The sequence below is a fragment of the Etheostoma cragini genome, chromosome 2 (genome assembly GCF_013103735.1).
Source record: "Etheostoma cragini isolate CJK2018 chromosome 2, CSU_Ecrag_1.0, whole genome shotgun sequence".
NCBI classification, from domain to species: domain Eukaryota; kingdom Metazoa; phylum Chordata; class Actinopteri; order Perciformes; family Percidae; genus Etheostoma; species Etheostoma cragini.
In genome coordinates, this window is record NC_048408.1 from 19,357,244 (window position 1) to 19,377,838 (window position 20,595).

The window sequence follows — 20,595 nt, forward strand, 5'->3', positions numbered from 1 at the left end:
CCCCCCCCCCCCCCCCCCCCCCCCCCCCCAAAGGGTGGAGGTCTTATTAATGTTACCATGCTGTCTTGCCCAGCTGAATATATTTACTTAGTGTTAGGAAAGTAGTGGCCACAAAAGCAGGAATGTGCCTGAGTGTTACTTGAAAGAGGCTGTTACATTTTCATTTTTAACCCATAAAATAAATAGAGTGGCCCAGCGATTTTTATGAATGGCTGCATTCATTCCAAAACACGCCCACCAATCAGCAAACTATCCTCGCCACGGAGCCACGCCCGTTTGGAATGTCGGGCTGCTGTCTGTGCGTTGATTGGTTAGAAGTATGGAGAAGGGCGGGGTTTCTCAGAGGCTCATCAACGGGTATAAATCCGATTTTAGACACTTATCCTGGTAGAAAAACTAGGTCCAAAAAAAAGACTGAAACTCTGCGTGAAAACTAATAACGACCAGCAACCGTTCAGGGGATTTTAGCTTGAGGATATATTCTATCTTTATTTGTATTTTTCTTAAACTTGCCATAGGCTAATCATGGCATTTCTGATCTCCTTGACTCTACTGACAACAGCTGTCATCACACAGGTAAGACGTTTCCCGACAGAGAAAAACAAAAATCTGTTCACACACAGTAGCCTGTCTTTAAAGAAGATTAGTTTAATATGTAATCTATCATGGATGAAAGACTCGTAGGCCTATAAATGTGACTGAAATTTGATCTGTGAGTATGAAAAGCATAACACGGTGTACTCAAAATGTATTTTTAGAAAAGCTTTCACTTGTTTCAACCTCAACGTCGGATGAACTGCGATTACTGATGTAGATTTACATGTTCTGTAAGCCAAATTGAACACAATTTAACGTTTGTTAACTGGAGTTTGGGGGGCGTTGTGTCTCCTTTTTCCAAAGCACAGTAACATGTTGATTCCCACAAACTTAAACAAGTTGGCTCTAGTGCTAAGCGATGACTCAAACCCTAGTCAGCAGGGGACTGGGTACAAACTCTGAGCTGTCTAGAGATTTAGGACTGACTTGCCAGCAATGGCTTGACTTACTGTACAGGCGTAGCCTACTGCAGTGCATTGTCTGTGAAATAATTCAAAATCAGTCACAAACTCTAGGGAGCCTTGGAGATGCTACAGAACATGAATGTTGGGAGAAAAGCTGGGAAACGTACATTGTGGCACTCTAAATTTGTCAAGAAGGCAAGAAACCTTCACTGAAGCTGCACTGTAGATGTTGAACAAGGCTCTGCATGGAGTTCTTTTTTTTCTTTCTTTTCTTAGAAAAATAATGTTGCATGACTCAGATCATTTGTGTCTTGTCTGAGATGTGATCTCCCTCGCTGCTCTTTCCCTCATCCCTCCAGGTGACGGCTAGCTGCCCAGCAGTGTGCAAGTGCCTTGACGAGCCCCTGGTTTGCCCTCCAGGAGTTAGCACTTTGCCAGATGGATGTGGGTGCTGCAAGTTGTGTGCTGCACAGCTTAACCAGGACTGCAGCACCACAAGGCCCTGCGACCACCACAAAGGGCTGGAGTGTAATTATGGCAACGATGTGACCACGGCCTTGGGCATCTGTCGAGGTGAGAGAGGAATCGGACAATGTATGTTGGAAGGGAAGGGATTTCTCGTGAAAAAAATCTGCCAGTTCTACAGATGTTTGCACTGCTCCCTCAATGGATGGCACAGGATCAACGTTCATTGAAAAATAATCCTATATTTAAAATGAATATGGTGGTGTGCTATATAAAAAGCCAAAAGGTCATGATACCTGTGCAACAATGTAGAACAGATTTCAAGGAAATGGACATTTGTTGGGCATCCTTTCCATAAAGTTAAAGCCATCACAAGTATGTGATTAAGCAATATGTAACCATGCAGATCCGGGAACAAGACCGGGGGTATTTTAATGAGTAGTAGATGTTTTATGGCAGTGACAGGGTATTTCAGAGATAAAAATACACTTTCCATCTGCACCATGTTGGAGCTGCCCCACAAACTATGAATAGCTGGTTCTTCCAGCTTTGGAGACAAGGAGTCTGACGCTTCCTGTCTCCTTATTTCCACTGACCTTTTAATCTTAGTGGTCCTCTGTGTGATTTTTGTGTACTGTTGCCATGTGAAGTCATTGTGTGTGTGTGTGGTTTCGGTCAAGTCAGGAGAAACCTTGCTCAACAGCTGTTGAAATAAGAGCATGTGGTGAATTCTCATACTTGCTGTATCCGGAAGCTCAATCATTGGTCCCTTGACGTTGGAGCTGTAAAGGAGGTCCAATAGAAACAGAGATGCATCGCTGAGATACCTAATCCATGGACTGTGCCAGGATTACCTCAGTCGCCTCTTTTTTTGTGCATAACAATAGCCAGCTCTGCAGTTTGTGAGTAGTTAAATGTTTTGTTCCAGCTGAGTAAAATGTGTTTTTCCAGCAAAATCAGAGGGACGCACATGCGAGTACAACGGCAGGATCTACCAGAATGGTGAGAGCTTCCGTGCCGGCTGTAAACACCAGTGTACCTGCATCGATGGCGCTGTTGGCTGCACTCCTGTTTGCTCCATCAAGCTGCCACCGGCCTCTCCATCCTGCCTCTACCCACGGCTGGTCAGGATACCCGGGCAGTGCTGCTTCAGTGTGGACTGCCATAAGGGTACCTGGCGGCTGCCACCTAAGTATCAGGTTCGTATTTTTCATGTTATGACAAAGATGTCTTACAAAAACAATTACACAAACTGAAATATTTTTTATATAATTTGTTTAGCAATACCAAAAAGTTGAGGTGCCGTTCATTAATTCAATTCAGTTTTATTTATAATTGTAACAAGAGTTATCTCAAGACACTTTACATATAGAGTAAGTGTAGACCCCGATCTATAATTTACAGAAAGAGTAGGTCCAGACCACACTAAATAATTTACAAGGACCAAACCATTCTAGTAATTCCCCAAGAGCACGCATTTAGTGCATCAGTGAGGAAAAACTCCTTTTAGAAAGAAACCTCAGACAGACCCAGGCTCTTGGTTGGTGGGTGTCGGAAGGTGCCTGTTTGGGGTGTGATAGAAAGTGGCAATGACAGTTACAATAAAAGATAATGGAACAGTGAGTAAAAATAGTAGTTCTAGTAGTTCATTACATAGCAAGGCACCGCAGGGCTTTGCATGACGTTGCAGGGTACAGTAGAGCATAGAAGGACATAGTAGGATGTAGCAGGACTTTGCAGGGCACCGCAGAGTGTAGCAGGGTGTAACAGGCCATATCAGGGCATGCAGCAGGACCACGGTGACAGCTGCAGCCCTGATTTTGGCGCCAAGGAACATGCTGGGTGAAAAGACAAAAAACATAAGGACTCCGGGGGATAAGCTCCACAGAACTAAGTTAGTAACAAGCATTTCCTGGACATGGATTCACACAAATGGAAAGAGAGAGGAGAGAAGAGTTCAATGTGTCAAAGGAAGTCCCCCGGCAGTCTAAAACTAGAACCGCATAATTAAGAGAGACAGGTTAAGGAGAGGGGTCTGGTCAAGCTAGAACTCTCCCCAACCAGATGGGGCTGCACTGGCTTCCCTCCCTCTAATTTGATCATATTATGAAGTAGATGTGCAGGTATAGTAAAGTTTCTTTGCTCTGACCGATTGCCCTGAAGTAATCCCTTGTTAATCAGTGTGCCATGGTGATAACACTGTAAAAACAAATAACAGATAGACCTGACTGTGGCACAGATGAATCCCCAGCACTGTCTTATCTTATCTTATCTCTCATTACAGGTGCCTCCACTACAACAACAACTTCCCAGACGTCAGCACCAGCCTGAAAAAGAGGTGGCCAACCAGCTCCCCGACGCCAAGTCCAACGGCTGGGAGAGTGAACATGGCTACAAACACCTGTCTGGTGAGAGAGAAACATTAAGTGTTTATCATCACTGCATGATTCACATTTTCCTTTTGTTTCAAATTGGGGGCTGAATATCACTGAATTTTCAAATCAATAAAACTGTCATTTAAATACTAATACATAAACTATAAACTCAATCAAAAGTTGTTCAGTTGTAAATGAGATGTTTCAGTCTGGACCAGAGTAGTAGACCAACCAACCAACAGACTGGCATTGCCATCCATAGAACAAAATTGCAATTGTGGCTAAAAAGAAAAATCTGAAAAAATAAATCATAACACTCTGAAGTGGAAAATGTACTTTTTCTGCTAATTGTCTTGTGACCCCTCGATGGGGTCCAGACCCCCAGGTTGGGAACCACTGGTCTAATTGATGTGTATGATCTTTACTTTTCTCCCTGCCTGCCCCCCTCCTCGGTGGTCCTTAGTGTGGAACCATCTGAAGGAGAAGAAGTGTCCAGTCCAGACCACTGACTGGTCCCACTGCTCCCGCAGCTGTGGGATGGGAGTTTCTTCTCGCATCACCAACAAGAACCCTCAGTGCAAGCTAGAGAGAGAGATGAGGATCTGTACCGTACGGCCATGCCACGGCCTAACAGTCCCAGCCAAGGTGAGGTACACTGAACTAGACTCGAACTGAAGGAGAGACAGACCGAGAGCATAGGTCGAATATTCACCTTACTGCCAAGATAACTTCTTATCCCATCTAAACGCCTCATGATAACACGAATCAATAAGGTATTATTTCACCTCTTATCTATCCGTGTCAGTCTACGCAGAGGTAAAAAAAAATGAAGTAATGAAAATGTGTTGCATTCTGGCACTGAGTAAATATGCTCTTAGTGCGTAAGCCACCTTCATTCCGAGTTCAAGAACAGAGATTATTTTTGCAGTACTTTCGGGAAGCTCTGCATCCAGTGGGAACTGGGCAGTACTGGTTTACTCAGCGGTGTTTTGGTGGCAAGCAGGCGCCTTTTTAAATATAGTCCCCCACCCCCGGCATTCCTGTCAAGCAACTGTCCATAGCTAGGCCCTGTCTGTGTGCTCAGAGTCCAGGGAAGTGGTAGGTCTATACTAATCCCCAATGTTGGACACACACTGAGATCTTTTCTCTGCTCTACTTAGTGAAAAGCTCTGGGGGACATCCACAGCCATAGGTGTCCATGTTTAACAGACAAGGACACTCAAATTTATAACAACTGTTTAACTTTAAATTGAATCACTTCAATCTAAAACATAATAATTCCTCTCTCAATCCATGTTTTGGCAGAACAAATTGAAGTCTAGCCCTCTTAATGGGAAACTAATGAGTTTGAGTGCAAAGCTGCGTAAAGCTGCTGTTATGTAAAAGGCCAGGGCAGATAAAAGGCAAAGCTTACTAGACTTTTTTCGTATTATGAAAATCTTCATGTGTCTTGTTTTGGGGACTTTTGCTAATAAAGCCAAATTAGGAACAAATTCATAAGTGATGGCTCTCATCTTTTTACTTTTGTCATCCAACCACAGAGAGGGAAGAAGTGCTCCCCGACCCAGAAAGCCCCCGAGCCTATGCGCCTGTCCTACGGAGAATGTGTGAGTGTTCGCCTCTACCGGCATAACTACTGCGGTGTGTGTGCCGACGGACAGTGCTGCTCACCACGCCGCACACGCACTGTACCCGTGAGCTTCGTCTGCCCGGACGGCGAGCGTTTCCAGAGGTCAGCCATGTTCATCCAGTCGTGTAAATGCAGCGATGACTGCGGACACCTTAACGAAGTGGCCCTCCGTCCACAGCAGTGGATGTACGGAGATACACACCAGTTCATAGACTAGTACTGAAGAGCATTTTTATTTAATTTTAATATGATGAGGTCAACTTTGTTGACGCTTCAAGATTAGGGGCCATTTTTTCCCCATCTGGCTCCAAATAAGGGAAGGCCACAGGCCCCCACCTGTCAAACAGCATCGAGGACAGGCCACCTTTGTTTGATCATCATCATAAAAGCAACCCTATTTGTGATATTATTGTGTGACAGGAGTGGATTGTACATTTGCACGCTCCTAATCAAACAGACGTGGGACTGAAATAAGAGCCCTGAAGCAACCCTGGACTTTTCAACTCTGGACTGACTGCTGGTTTGAGTGTGGATGAATTTTTTGAGGTCCTCAGACCAGCCTAAGAGGGGAAACGCTACAAGAGCAACACAGCACTTTGTTTCACAGAGACTACTATGACAGCAGTGCTTAAGGATCACCTCACCTGCAACATTAGCCTAAAATACTGTGATTTTGGATGACTCCTTATCCCACAATGCACTGTAGCCACTCAGTGACAAGCAAAATATTTTTTTGCAGCTTTATCTAGGAAGATGCAGACTTTATTAGAAGAAATATATGACATCAGCACAGCATGTTATGTACATAAGCACAAACTGTTTTTTGGCACGCTGACATGAATTTATTCAATTATGACAAAGTCATAATGATAAGGAACTCTATCTGGAACTGACACATGCATTAAACTAGGACTGGACCAATCTCTTGTTTGTGCATTACATGCAGCTTAGAAAAATGTCTTACACAATCATGTATGAAAATGTTTGGATCACACTGTATTCTGTAAATATATTTTCCTTTATCTGGATCCATGTTTCTATTGTCACATTAATATACTGTACTTCCATTGATGAAGACAATACAGTGTAGCAGTCGGACATTAACGATGGTCCATCAATGTAAACTGACTGCTGAGGTCAAGGTTTGATTATAATTCAACATTTGGTTCAAAGTAGCCAAATGTTTGCGAAAACAGTGGCTATGTATTCAAACTATGATATTGCTCCCTCTGCATGTGATAACTGCAACAATTTGTATTGTATGATATTGTGGTATTGTAACTAGGTTTATTGTAACATCGGAAAAACTTAATGTTTAAAAACATGCAAAAATTAAACACCATTAAAGTATAAAATGTTTATTTCTTCAACCAAAAACGATATATCCATGTTTCAACAAGGAAAAACACTAAAAGAAGCACCCTGCAAAGACATAAAATTAAAATGTGTTTCAGCATTTTGAATTTGCCGAACTTATGGAAGGGGGAATTTAAAATAAATGCTGGAGGTGTTTGTTTTTTTTCCCCTCCACCAAAATACAGCTACACCAAGGATCACACACACACACACACGATCTTCACTGGAAAGACATTTCAGGTTCATCTTGACTGTTCAACTGCAAAGAAAAAAAAAAAAAAAGTTTAAGATGTGTGGGACTGAAGAAAAAAAAATATATATATAAAAAAAAGTGTTATACATTTATACACAGGTTTATGAATAGAATTTAGCTTCAACGTTTTCTCACTAGTTACAGCAGAGCCAATAATTGTAATGAATCTACCATGTTAAAAGTGAAGAAATTATGTATAAATACGTAAATAATAATGGGTCCTGCGAAACAAAAAGTGCACATACACTACCGGTCAAAAGTTTGGGGTCACTTACAAATTTCCATTCCACTCCATTATAGACAGGATACCAGCTGATCTGGGTGGGTGGCGGATCTTTAATGCAATATCTACATTTCCCATTATCAGCAACCATTCATCCAATGTTCCAAAGGCACATTTTGTTAACTAATCTGATATTATTTTAAAAACCTAACTAAGAAAACATTAAACAACCCTTTTGCAATTATGTAAGCACATTATGTAATCTGGAATCTGCTGCCCTGGTTAAAAAAAAAAAACAAGGAAACTTATCTCAGCTGGGATTCTGTCTATAATGATGTCCAGTGGAAATTTGTGAGTGACCCCAAACTTTTGACCGGTAGTGTATATCAACATGACTTTGCATAACTACACACGCCCACTTTCTTAAGCCAAGCGGCATACACATTTTAAACTATCCACGTGTATGTCAACGCTCTAAACAGCGGTAAACATACACGCCACTTGGCGTGTTATTGCGAGAACACCGTGTGAGCAACAAGAGAACTTACTGTAGGAGGAGATATCGATCTCCTCTGGTAGCTCTGCCACGTTGACCTCAAAGCGGTCTTGGACATCGTTCAGGGTCTTGGCGTCATCCTCGTCAGACACAAAGGTGACAGCCAGGCCTTTGGTCCCAAACCTGCCAGCACGGGCAACCTGAGGTACAGAGAACCACTTAGGGCGCAATAACGGGCTCTGCTCAAAGAAAAAAACAAGAATGCTACCAATGTTCTATAATCAGGAGAGGGGGCTTAGAATCAGACAAAGTTTTTTCTTTTGACTAGTATTAATTCCTGAACATTACAATTCACCGATTATAAAACGTTGATTAAAACCAACTCCACAGGTTCCTGTGACTTTTTAAAAATAACATTTGTAAACAAAAGGAGTGATTTGGTACAAGCTACAGCTGCGCCGAATGAGATCTTTCATTGTAAGATATACATTTATAAAACATAAAACTATATAGTATAGCTGGACTGACTCTGTGAAGGTATGTGTCAGAATCCTCTGGCATGTCGTAGTTGAAGACAATGTTGACTCGCTCAATGTCCATGCCTCGGCCAAACAGGTTGGTGGCAACCAGGATTCGCCGTTGAAAGTCTTTGAATTGCTGGTATCGGGATAACCTGAGGGGCGAGGGATGAGCAAGTACAGAAACAGGTAAGATAATATTACAAAGTGAGACTGAGCACCAAAACAAATCACAGTACAGTGATGTTAATGGGATTATTTCATGCTCAGGATAACGAAATTAGGAAAGCTACTGGTGAATTCAATGTATGAACAAAACGACTAGAATAAAAAAATAAAAAAAAAGACACTTACCGCTCCTCCTGCGCCATGCCCCTGTGGATGGCGATGGCAGGGAAGTTCTGCTCCACCAGCAGCTGGGACAGAGCCACACAGCGTTGCACTGACTTAACAAAGATCACCACCTAAAAAAGGAATCAAAATTTGATACAGACAAGCAACATAAACATCTCCCTGTAGAGGATAAGAAGCATGAACTTTAAATTTATTAGTAAAAGAACAAGGCTGCAAATGTGTTGTAAGTAAGCCCTATTAAGGCCTTAAATGTAAATATTACAATAAATGTGTACATAAGTGATTGTGAGGTAGTACCTCCTTAAATGAGTGCAGTTATACCTGGTTGAACTCTAAGACGTCGAGCAGGTCAAAGAGCTTTCGGTTTTTCTCGCTGTCCTTCAACTTGCAGTAATACTGCTGTAAGCCATGGAGTGTCAGCTTGGTCTCATCATCCACAAACACTTCCATGGGCTACACAATAAGAGAATAGACACAAATGTTAGCCTGACACAAAACGTCTACAACTCCATACGGTTTTCTGATCTTTCACCATTTTTTGACAAATGAAAAAGGTGTAGAGGCTCACTAAACATGTTATCCTGGAATTCAGAAGAGCCAGGAGGACCAAAAACCGAAAAGCAAAAGAGCCTATTTGGCGATGGTTGGGATTTTCTCCCAATGCTAATTAAGAACCTCATCATGTTAATGAGGCAATGTGTAAACTGTAACTCAAGCGGCTGCCTCGCAACTGGAACATGATGCAGCTGCGTCACAGAACACATGCTCCACGCCCAAAGTTTGAGGGTCACCGAATATCTTTTCTTGCAAAATGTCTGGCGTAAATCGATAACAAGGGTGATGTAACGAGTAACGATCAGATGAATTAATTACCATTCCTGTTGAAGAAAAACTAACATAATTCATTCCAATTAAAAAAAATGATTATACATATCCGACTTAAGCACAGTGGGTGGGTCTCAATGATAACTTACATCCTGCATGAACTTGCGGCAGACAGGGCGGACGTCTTTGCTTAGCGTTGCACTGAACATCATAACCTGTTTCTCATGGGGTGTCACCCTGAAGATTTCCTGGACATCACGCCTCATGTCTGTCAGAAAAAAGAAAATAAATTCTCCCAAAGTCACACTAATTGCATTTCAATTAGTCTGTGTATACAAAAGAAAATGTTTAACCATTCTTATTATCCGTAAAGATAAAGTAGCAATTTCTCAAAATAATTTAAATAAACTAAATTAAACAATACTTCATTAAAAATTAAATCACAGGGGAATTCTTCCACCCAAAACCTATTTTCCCATTAAATGCACACTGATATGGAACTACCTAAGTGGGCCTTGAATTTACAGAATACTAATAATAGAGTTAAAGGTTAGCCTCCCCTGTCTCACATACTGACCACAGTCCTTCACCAAATCTACAAGTTTCTTACAAGTCCACTATGAAAACACTTTTGTTCCTTTTACTCACCAAGCTGCTCTAGCATCCTATCGCACTCGTCGAGCACAAAGTGTTTAATGTTCTTCACATTGAGGGTCTTGTTGCGAATGAGGGCCAGGGTACGTCCTGGAGTTCCTACAACAATGTGAGGGCAGTTCTTTTTCAGGACGTCCTCGTCCTTCTTCATGGCCAGGCCGCCAAAGAACACGGACACCTTTACAGTGGGCATGTACTTTGAGAAGCGCTCATACTCTTTGCTGATCTGGAAGGCCAACTCTCGTGTGTGGCACATTACAAGGACAGACACCTGGCACACAGGAAAGGAGGACATTAGTCTTTTAAACTTCTCAGTCTCCCTCCAAAATGACTACTCATGGTTCCATAAATGGACACATACTCCTTGCGTTCCCAACTTTGCGTACGGCTATGGCATATGCAATTCTTAAACCAATTCAACGTTGACTGCATATGCTTTAGGTCTGAGAACTAAGCACAGAATAGACGTCTACAACATCTGATAGCTACAAATGGTAATTCAGAGGAAAGATTTACATAATGGAATTGTAAACATTACCTAGGTATTGTACAAGTGTATAGGAGGCACAATCACTTTAGTTGAGCAAATGATGACAAACTCACCTGACCATCCACAGGTTCTATCTGTTGCAGCGTAGCCAGTACAAACACTGCCGTCTTTCCCATACCAGACTTGGCCTGACACAGGATGTCCATGCCCAGGATAGCTTGTGGAATACACTCATGTTGGACTGAAAATAAAAAATGATTTATGAATTACAAGGTGAATCTTTCGAATACATCTGCTAAATAATTTAAAACAAAAATATTTTGCGTAAAGGTGTAAGACTATCATTTATTCCATCCTGCTTTAAACTAGGGATTATATACATATTGTTTTTAACTTGAAACGATCTTCACCTTCTGAGGGATGCTCAAAACCACAGTCGACAATGGCACGGAGCAGCTCTGGTTTGAGGAGAAAGTCTCTGAAGCCTGAGCTGTGAATGGATACGTAGGACCCCTTCACTTCCTTCTTGTTTGCTGCTGTCCCACTCTCAGGGGCTCCCTGGGGCTCCTCGTCCTCCTCATAGTCCAAAAGTTCATTGTCAACGTCGGTCTCAGCCATCTATAAGAACAGCATGTAAATTAGTCAGTTTAGTTACCGGTAGTATAAGTACAGACGTGCGTGACTTGAGACAGTCTCACAACTTTTTTCCATAAATAAGATTGTGTCAAAGTCCTTTTTAATGTGGAAATACATTTTTATATCAAAGTGTCGCACTATCTTACAATTAAAGCAATACTTTTTACGTTAGTTAAACAGATGCGATTCTTAAAAGTATTCTAACATCGGGTAATGCTGCTATACTATGGTTTTTACTTAACTTATGTCCGAAATTGTCCAATACTATTGTGCATCTAAGAACGTCTTATGGATTCTATATTAGAGAATGTGTTGATTAGCTTGATGCTATACCGATAGAGCACCGAAACCTAATCAGTTGTCTCGTAAATTAGCAAAGTTAGCATGAAGATGCTTTAGCTAACAGGCCGCAGCCACGGTTTAAATCCAAGTGAATGAACGAATCATTTGGAGGAGGAAGTTAACTAATCCGTTTATACAGTCTTGAGTGATAAACATAAATGGGTCCGGATTAATTTAATTACGGCAACTGATGGTGAAATAATGTCTGCCGCTGTGACCCGGCACAAACAGCAATAACGTTAACATCACCCGTCCTTTCATTCATTTCGGCTAGTTAGCAAGCTAGCAGCAAACAATTGAACGTGACTCACGAAATACTTTTAACCAAAATTAAAGCGTCGTTACGAGCTTACGTTTTTCATATGGTCTAAATTCTAAAACGCAGCATCGGTAGGAATATACTGTATAGCTAGTGGGCGAATGGTCAAAACAACTTAATACGTTTTAACTAGCTAAATAGCTAGCTAACTCAAAACAAAGCTAATGTTACGGAGGCTAGCGTGTTTAAGCTAACGCTGCCAAAACAAATCTCAAACCCCTGACTTTAGCTACTGCTACAAAGTGTTTCAAACATTTCTCAATTAATTAAATACAGCTAACATTTACAGACTGGAGAGTTTGTTTTAAAAAGTACGAAGGTACTGCATTATTACCTTTTGTGATATGTTACGTCCCGCCGATGTCAAAGTGCGTGTGATACTACAGAGGATAGCAAGTCTTCACAGCACGGCGAGCAGCAGTGACCACACACATGTAAGACGTGTTCAAATACACCGTGAAAAATCGTCCACCCTATATGCGGTTTGAACCTCTTTTTATGCAGACTATCTATGTCACAGACTCCCTGGTAGCCTGAACCGATGGCTGTAAACAGAACGTGTTAAGATGTTTTGCCCTACAACGACGTGTATCCAGCAACATTTTATTATATACATCTTGTGATGAGAGTCAAAGCCTTGACCTATCAGGTTGTCAATTAAACTAACAAATACAAAAGTAGACATGATTAAACACATACATGTTAACACCAAAATAGCAGGGCTTTTAGGTTCTCCGCAACGTAATCTGACCCATGGGCAACTTTGAAGTCTCTGTTATCCCGCTATTTGAGTGTTCAAATAGTCCGGTCCGAATTACTTAAAACACTATTACGTTATTTGCGATAACACCTGAAGGCATCTGTCATCCGACCTCAGCGCCTGTACAGAAAGAACGGCGACGTCCACGATTCCAAGGCTGTTTATTAATCAGAATCACAGGCTAGATCAGAGAAAAGGATCAGAGCTGAGTATTTAATTAAATATTGTTATGCCTTATTATTTCTTTAAAATTATATGTCAAAATACGGTAATGATGGCCGTTTTTATAATATAGTCCCTAGACAATTTCTCAGGTTATCGGAATTATTATTAAGTATTGTGCCATGACCATTTAAGCTATTAGCCTAAATTGTCATCAGTAGGTAGCCCATCTATATTTCCTACGCAGCACTGAGCATTTAATCGCAAGAGCCCAAATTACTGCGAGCTGCAGTATCCATTTTCCCCACTTGATGACAATGAAGTAAAGACATTTGGCCAGATGACAGATGGCTTTCCATGTAACTTTCTTCAAAGTGTGCTCGTTTGTTAAGTACAATTAAGGCTGAGAACATCCTTCAAGGCCTGCTGTGGTAAACAGCATTGGTATAGCGATCTAATCAGAGCTGGATTAAATACATGCTCTCACCATATTAGCCTACTGGCTTTGTTTCTCCTAGTTTGGGGTGCCACGATCAAATCTTTTTTCACAATTCAATTAGCCCAATTCTATTAAAAACAAACAAAACAAAAAAACATTAAAAAGCTGGATAAGGAGTATGACTTTTCCAAAATGTCACATGCTGGCATAACATATGTCTATATTTATTTTCCCAGTGGGGAAATTAGGTTGCAGCAGAAATCACATCACAAGGCAGACACCACTCATAACATAGACCAGGGCATTCAGGCATAACCATACTGTTTGTGTTGAATGGACAACACAAGCAAATACACATGTTCTACAGCAATACCAATTTCTGATCTGTATTTGGAGACTATAAATGAAAAGGGGGATCTGAAATCCATGCCCAGGCTTAAAGTCTCTTGGAACACTGATGTAATACCCCTACCCCTTTGGAGTCTATCAGTCTGACAAGTATTCATCATTTTGTCCAACACATTTTACTTCAGTTTTTAAGTTTCCAGTCATTACATAGTTTGCTTAAATGATGTATCTCTGTCAATCTACAATGTTTGCCCACTTTCTTCCTGCCATGCTCTGTGACCCCCATGCTTCTCTTCTCTAACAGCATCCTGTTGTTGGATCTCAGGTTGAGAACACTTCTGGTTATCCCACTATAGGCCTGTGGGTTGTCTGCAGCACCTTATGTCCTGCAGTCAAATTATTCCCTAGCTCTTACACTAATGCAGCATAATTAGATGTGTTACTAGCAGCAGAAATGTTGAGGTTCCGCTACCAGGTTTTTCTGTGATAGTTATTTTAAAGGGAATGGCCTGGGCCAAAGATCTCAGGCAGAGAAGTGATGACAGCGGCTGTGGTGTTTTCCTGCTTTTAAGGTTGCTTTAACAAAAAAACCTTGAAAAGAACATAAATACATGTTTCTTTTACTTTACCTCATGCATGTCATGTCTGATCTTGCTTAATATGAGTAAAGTTCTAGGCCTATGTTTTACACATTTAGTTCAGGAGTTGTTTAAGCTTAAAGGAATAATCCGACTTATTGGGACTTTAGCTTATTCACTGTATCCTCCAAAGTTAGACAAGTCGATACATACCCTTCTCATCTCTGTGCGTGCTGTAACTCTGTCTGATGCCCCCAGCATCAGCTTAGCCTAGCAAAGACCCTGCAGGTAACTGGTCCCAACTAGCTACCGCTTCAATTAAGTGACAAAATAATGACAACATGATTCTATTTACATGTTGTGATTTGTACAGTCACAGGGTGTACAAGGTGAACAAGGTCACATGAGACACAGCCATATTCTAATCACGTACTAACTACGAAGGGTATGTACCAACTTATCTAACTCTGGGGGACCAAGTAAAGTCCCAATATGTTGGTGTGTTCCTTTAAGTCTACTCCAAATTCAGTATTGTAGGCATAGTGGGCTGTAAACAATTAACACAAATAGAGACAAAAGATGAAGAAAAATGTATTAATGCATTAACAATGGTGGAATGTAACTTTGTACATTTACACAATGCACTTACTTCAAGTGCAGTTGGTACAACTTCAACTTTATTTGTGTCCCCAAAGGGAGATTGAGTGTGCAGCAGGTACAAAACACATAAAAGACATAATATACAGTTATGAGGTAACATTCTTACTTGACTATATTTATATGTAATGTCACTTCACAAGCTACTTCTACTCCACTAGTTAGAGGGAAATTCTTTTCTTTTTACTCCACTAAATTTACAAATTAAGATTTAGATCAAGATGTAATGACCCAACACGTCCTACCATAGAGTAGTTAAATACTACTACTTATACATCAATTAATCATTTAGCATAAATCAGCAAATAATCTAATAGGCCTAACACATTTTTACTTGTGACACTCTAGGTGCATTTTACTGATAATACAGTAGTAGGCTACTTCCTTCCTTCACCACTGGGCTGTGCACGCAGCCTGCTGCCAATCTCAGGACAAGGTCAGTTTTCACAGAACAGGTAGCCTATTTCTTAAATTGGTTGTAGTCGAAATCCGTGAAATGTAAACGAATTTTATGTTTTAAAGAAACAGCAGTGAAAATAGCCATTACAAATACAGGCACTTGTAGTTATGACCATACTGCAATAGGTTGTTATGACATAATCACTCAGGGATCCAAGACTGAAACTATTACATATAACATTTGGTCACATAATTAAACGTTTAGTTGCTGTACATGGGGAAGTCGTTAAAACCGACACCGCTGTATGACACCTGCATGCCCCATCTTCCTGCATGATATAGCTCTACCCTAATTGGCTATCATTTCTGTCCTTCCAAAGAAATCTCGCAGTCTGAACCAGTCATTGGTTCGTGACATGCCAATCACATCTTGTGCTGTCACCTGATTGGTGCGCCCCACCTCGTGCCCAACAGAAGGCAAAGGACGCCAGTCACTGTGTGATTTACTCGTAATGATTGATGCTGCCGTTTATGCCATATTCCCGTTAAACCGCAGGCTACATCGCAAGGCAGTCGTGGTTATTTTAGCAGACCTCTACAGGAATATGTTTTCCCTCTAAATTCAGTTCACACACACGAGCCTCTCCGCGCGCAGAGGCGACGCGGCGCTGCCTCCCGGTTGAACGGCGGCAGGACGATGGCACTGCGTTGGACGGTCTCTCTGTATCTGTCCTCGGTGGTCCATTACGAGTTTAATTAGCTGATAACGTTAACATACGTTTGACATTTAAGACGGACGGATGTGGGAAAAACGATAAAGGCACCGCTCTGATTATGGAAAAGGAGTCCAGGTAGGCATTTACCGTTTTATTTGTTTATTTGAGGGGTTTATTTGTTAATGTAATACAAATATTATCGCGTGGAGCCTATTTACCAGCCCAATTGCTTACTAATTTGCATACATCCAACGTGAAAACTATACAGGCCCCAATTGCAAAAACATTATCGGTCCTGGTTGTTGAAGCCCCATCAGGATCAGCTTCATCCGTCTTCTCATTTGTCTCAGTGAAAAATTCCACTGTACGGCATGCCAACGGAGACACGGCCCATTCATTAGCCTATAAACCATTTGTATTGCTAAGGAATAGCATGCTCTCTGACTCCTCATTTTAAATGTCGTTACACAATCGTATTGTTGTGGGAAGCCGGGCCATTAGATGCGTCAAAGAAGGGGATGATGTGTCATTTTGGCCACAGATGTTGATCCAGCCGAGACATGAGTCGCCTGCAGAGCATGCAGGCCTGTTGTTCAGGCATCCTTAAGCAACAGCAGGCCGGGATAATGATCTGTCATGTCCAAACCACCTAGTCAATAGGATCACAGGCTCTTTAAGTATGTAACCGCAGGACAAAGGGTTGTAGGATTCACATTCACCTTTTAATAAATGTGTTTTTATTTTTATTTTGAAACACCAGTGGATGGATGGTAGAGGGGCTACTATGTTATCTACCTGTGTGTTTCTATCCAGATGTATGTTGAACTGTCCTTGATAAACACCATAGACACTGAGCCCCTACCTGCTCATTCACTGGCAGCTTTAGCTACAATTATCATTTCAATCAACGGGTGTCAGTGTTATTTTCACCCTTAATCAATCAGTTTTTTATTTTAACATATAACTAGAGAGTGATTTAAAGGTAAATCCCTTTACATGTCTGGCTTGTAAGACAGAAAACCAGAAACCCACTTCATTAAATGACTCTCTGCTTTAAATCTGGGCCAGGCACATATCATTTCTACTTCCAAGTGGAATAAAAACGTAGAAAACTGACATAGTTTTTGGGGTATGATGTCAAAGGATTACTAATACCACTGACTACACAAAATGGAAGCGCTCCCTCAGGCACTTATCTTTTTTCAGGAGTGGGGAAACTATTCAAAGAGTTAAATCTTACTCTGTTGATTGTAATGACCGCTTAAATGCCCCATGACTAAGGACATGTACCACTGAGTAATGGGTTCATCATATCCTTGCATGAGATACTCAGATACAATGAGATTATTCACAAGGCTTATCTGTGAAATCCACTCACCATACAAAAGGAATCTTGAACAATTCACCGTCAAGCAACAAAAGGTTGCCTTTGGACCTTGTTTTTATGTGCCACAGCCTCTAAAACTTCTTTATCTTATCCCACGATTACACACACACACACACACACCACACACACACCACACACACACACACACACACACACACACACACACACACACACACACACACAAAAGATTGCACACTAGGTCTGTGACATGCAAGCACACACCAGCTTATCCCAGCTCACCTTTTCCTGTGCACTTGCTGCTGCTGTCACTTTATTTATCTGTTTGAGAGAGTGGTAAGCTAATAGGCTCTGGACAGGGTTGCCAGCATAAACAATCTTGGAGTTGTTTGTACACTTGTGTGTGTGTATGTGCGTGGTTTTGAATTATGCATGTGTATTTGTAGCCTCCAGCAAGAACAGGAGGTGGGATATCTCCTTGCAGCCTTTCCCCGTGCTGTACAGTTTGTCTGCCCACTGCCGTCCAGGTTTAATATCATCTGCCATTGTGTTTGGTCGTTGGTTGAACAAGCAAGAGCCACTTGTAAAGGTCATAACAAGATTTGCCATTTTGATACTGCATATTGCAATATGATATAGTGCAAATAAGGTGGACGCTATATGTCGTTTTATTGGCCCTACAATGAACATTCCCTAACAATAGGGCTGCACAATTAATCTGAATTTGATTGAAATTGCATTACTAGTGCAATATCCAATTTGTGGGGTGGTAATATTTGTTAAATGCCAAATATGTTTTGAAATACCATTCTGAATTCAATATGCAGAGATGTCCCGGTCTACAAGTCCTATTCTACAGACTTAAGAATAAATCTTTGGTACAGATCCTCACAAAAATCACACACCATGATCATTTAATATATTTTTCAATGAGAATAATTTTGCAAAAAAATAGCTCCCTCCAGGCCTCTACTATCATCCATTGTATTGCATTTACAAAATCAGTCAAAATAATGGTGGTGGCTGGCTGTTTGACCAGGGTGCCGTCTATGAATGATGAAGGGCCCGTAGTCTAAATTTTACATCGGGAATTAAATATTGAACTACAACAAATACATATAAAAACTGTTTTCAGTAACGGTTAATCAGCTGATTATTCTCTCAATTAAGAAATCAATTGTTCATTTAAAAAAAGGGCCCAGAGCCCATGTTGGCGTCTTCAAATGTCTTTTTTTTTTTTGTGTGACCAAAAGTCCAAAACTCAAAGATATTCAATTTACTATTACAGGAAACAAAAAATCCCAGCAAATACTCCCACCTGAGAAGGTGGAACCTCAGAAATGTTGGTAAAAGAATTATATATTTATAAAACGTTTTCTTTTGACTAATCGTTTTAGATCTAAAATACTAAGTGTCTAAGTTAAGTGGTTGTGCTGTTTTTTTCTTATCTACATTACAATTTGTGCCTGTGTTGCACAGTAGCACAAAGTAAAGTTTTATTGTTTAAATGGTTGATTTATAAAACTAAATAGTGTCCTTCCAAAGCCTCCAGCATCTTAAGGACCGTCTTCGCTCTTGCCTTTCTTATTGGCTCGCTTGCTGGTTGACTGTTATGTTGCTGGCCTGGCCTGGCCTGGCCTGGCCTGGCCTGGCCTGGCCTGTGTGCACTGCACTTCATTTCCTTTACTGACACGTGGATACATGGGGCAGCTTCATGACCTGGCTGCTGCGGTTCAAACTCACTACAAATGCTGCTCCTCCACAGATCTCCCCTCTCTCTACCCTTGTTCATGTAGACGTCAGAGTTGAGAGTTGTAACTGGATCCATGCAGCCCTGCAGATTTTACACTGACTCAATCCTCATCTCATTTTTAGACTGCTGCCTGTTTTTATACATGGATTTATACCAAAATGCAAAATTGTGTTCAAGTAATGAAGCACAAGGCCATTATAAATGCTCTGGAGGAACTACAGTATGTTGAAATCATGTGTGCTCTACTCTGAATATTGCCTTCTTTTCCATGCAACCAATAGTAGTTTGATCCGTCACCTAGCCCAGCGTTGTTTCCTTAGAGGTGGAAGAATTACTCCGATCTCTAAGTTAGGTACAACAGTGTAAACATAATTCATTACAAGGAAAATAATGCATGAACAAATATTTGTCAAAGTAAAACATTTATCAGTAACATGTACCTTAAAGTGTGAAAAGTAACAGTACTTGTTCTTTAGAGAGATATACATCTATGGTAGATTATTAGAGTGTTAAAACTGATCAATTCATGCATACTGCTACCTTTTATACAGTAAGGTAGTTTAGTTCCTAACCACAAGATAAATGTGAGGGGTCATGAGATGATTTAAATTGGAGAGGAAAGAAGGAAAAACGACACACTTTTTTTCTAATATTTGATTTATTGTGAAATATTGGATAATTTTACCTTTTGGGGCATCCCACAGTTATTTAAAGGAAACTGTGTTCAAAGAATATCTCTTTGGTAAAACGGTTAACCGCTCACTGACATCTGAAACATGATGTAGAGTCCCAAATAGACACAGATTTGTAAAGGGTGACGGCAAAAAGGGTTAAGTACCACTGGTTTAAACTTTGGTTTTTATAGCATTATCAAATGCTTTTTATCTTTAATCTTAATCTAGAAAATAATTGTCAGATAAAAATATTGGAGTAAAAAGTATAATATTTCCCTCTGAAATCTAGTCAAGGTACAAGAACTGTACTTAAGTATAGTACTTGAGTAAATGTATTTAGTGACATTCTGCCACGGTCATTAGGGAAGCTAAAAGCTATTAACTAAACAGTAAGGACAAATATTTCATAAACATATGGCATTACTAACATGCGTATGACTTTAATTTAGAGAGGTACTGATACCAGTATCGGTATTGCCTCCGACATTGTCTAAAACGCCGGCATCTATATCCGGAAGTACGAGAGTTTTTTTGCACAATCCGATACCACAAAATAAAGCCCTAAAGAAAATCTACGTTAAAGTAGTTTACTTATGTTCTTTTTCTGTTATAACTGATGGTCAAACTGTATAAATTAAATAAAGTGCTCTGGCGTTCAGTGTTTGTGTTTGTTCATGTTTCACAAAGAGTTTTACCTGAGCCAGACTGACAACAAAGCTAGAAATCATGTCACATCCATACAGGGATAGTAGTGTACAGTTGGTAAAACATAATAAAATATATGAATCACTGGTATCGGATCAGTACTCTGTGTCAGCCAATACGCA

General features: G+C 40.7%; 3 protein-coding genes across 4 annotated transcripts in view; 2 read left to right on the forward strand and 1 right to left on the reverse strand.

The window, feature by feature from the left end:
• Positions 1-344: 344 nt before the first annotated feature.
• On the forward strand, positions 345-6,929 carry LOC117935088 (CCN family member 1-like). The gene is made up of 6 exons (XM_034857246.1): positions 345-576; positions 1,361-1,574; positions 2,418-2,665; positions 3,751-3,874; positions 4,305-4,486; positions 5,383-6,929. Exons 1-6 carry the CDS (start codon positions 526-528, stop codon positions 5,686-5,688), a joined length of 1,125 nt encoding a protein of 374 aa, XP_034713137.1. The 5' UTR covers positions 345-525; the 3' UTR covers positions 5,689-6,929.
• On the reverse strand, positions 6,814-12,518 carry LOC117935080 (ATP-dependent RNA helicase DDX39A). Its single transcript, XM_034857237.1, has 10 exons — positions 12,272-12,518; positions 11,051-11,258; positions 10,754-10,881; positions 10,145-10,421; positions 9,646-9,764; positions 8,993-9,124; positions 8,672-8,781; positions 8,328-8,472; positions 7,852-7,999; positions 6,814-7,086 (listed from the first exon to the last, which is right to left on the reverse strand). Exons 2-10 carry the CDS (start codon positions 11,256-11,258, stop codon positions 7,070-7,072), a joined length of 1,284 nt encoding a protein of 427 aa, XP_034713128.1. The 5' UTR covers positions 12,272-12,518; the 3' UTR covers positions 6,814-7,069.
• Positions 12,519-15,731: 3,213 nt separating this feature from the next.
• si:ch211-239f4.1 (EVI5-like protein) overlaps positions 15,732-20,595 on the forward strand; it is a 35,434-nt gene continuing 30,570 nt past the window's right edge. For both annotated transcript variants that reach the window (XM_034857190.1, XM_034857174.1), the window contains exon 1: positions 15,732-16,131. The gene's annotated coding sequence lies outside the window, so the exon portion shown is untranslated. The remainder of the gene's footprint in view (positions 16,132-20,595) is intronic.

Excerpts from the sequence above, each read along its gene's own strand:
- LOC117935088 (XM_034857246.1), top strand. The coding sequence starts at position 526 with ATGGCATTTCTGATCTCCTTGACTCTACTGACAACAGCTGTCATCACA. Across the intron at positions 577-1,360 it reads CAACAGCTGTCATCACACAG|GTGACGGCTAGCTGCCCAGC; the intron begins GTAAGACGTTTC and ends TCATCCCTCCAG. Across the intron at positions 2,666-3,750 it reads GGCTGCCACCTAAGTATCAG|GTGCCTCCACTACAACAACA; the intron begins GTTCGTATTTTT and ends CTCTCATTACAG.
- LOC117935080 (XM_034857237.1), bottom strand. The coding sequence starts at position 11,258 with ATGGCTGAGACCGACGTTGACAATGAACTTTTGGACTATGAGGAGGAC. Across the intron at positions 9,125-9,645 it reads GCCGCAAGTTCATGCAGGAT|CCCATGGAAGTGTTTGTGGA; the intron begins GTAAGTTATCAT and ends CTTATTGTGTAG. Across the intron at positions 8,000-8,327 it reads CTGACACATACCTTCACAGA|GTTGCCCGTGCTGGCAGGTT; the intron begins GTCAGTCCAGCT and ends TCTGTACCTCAG.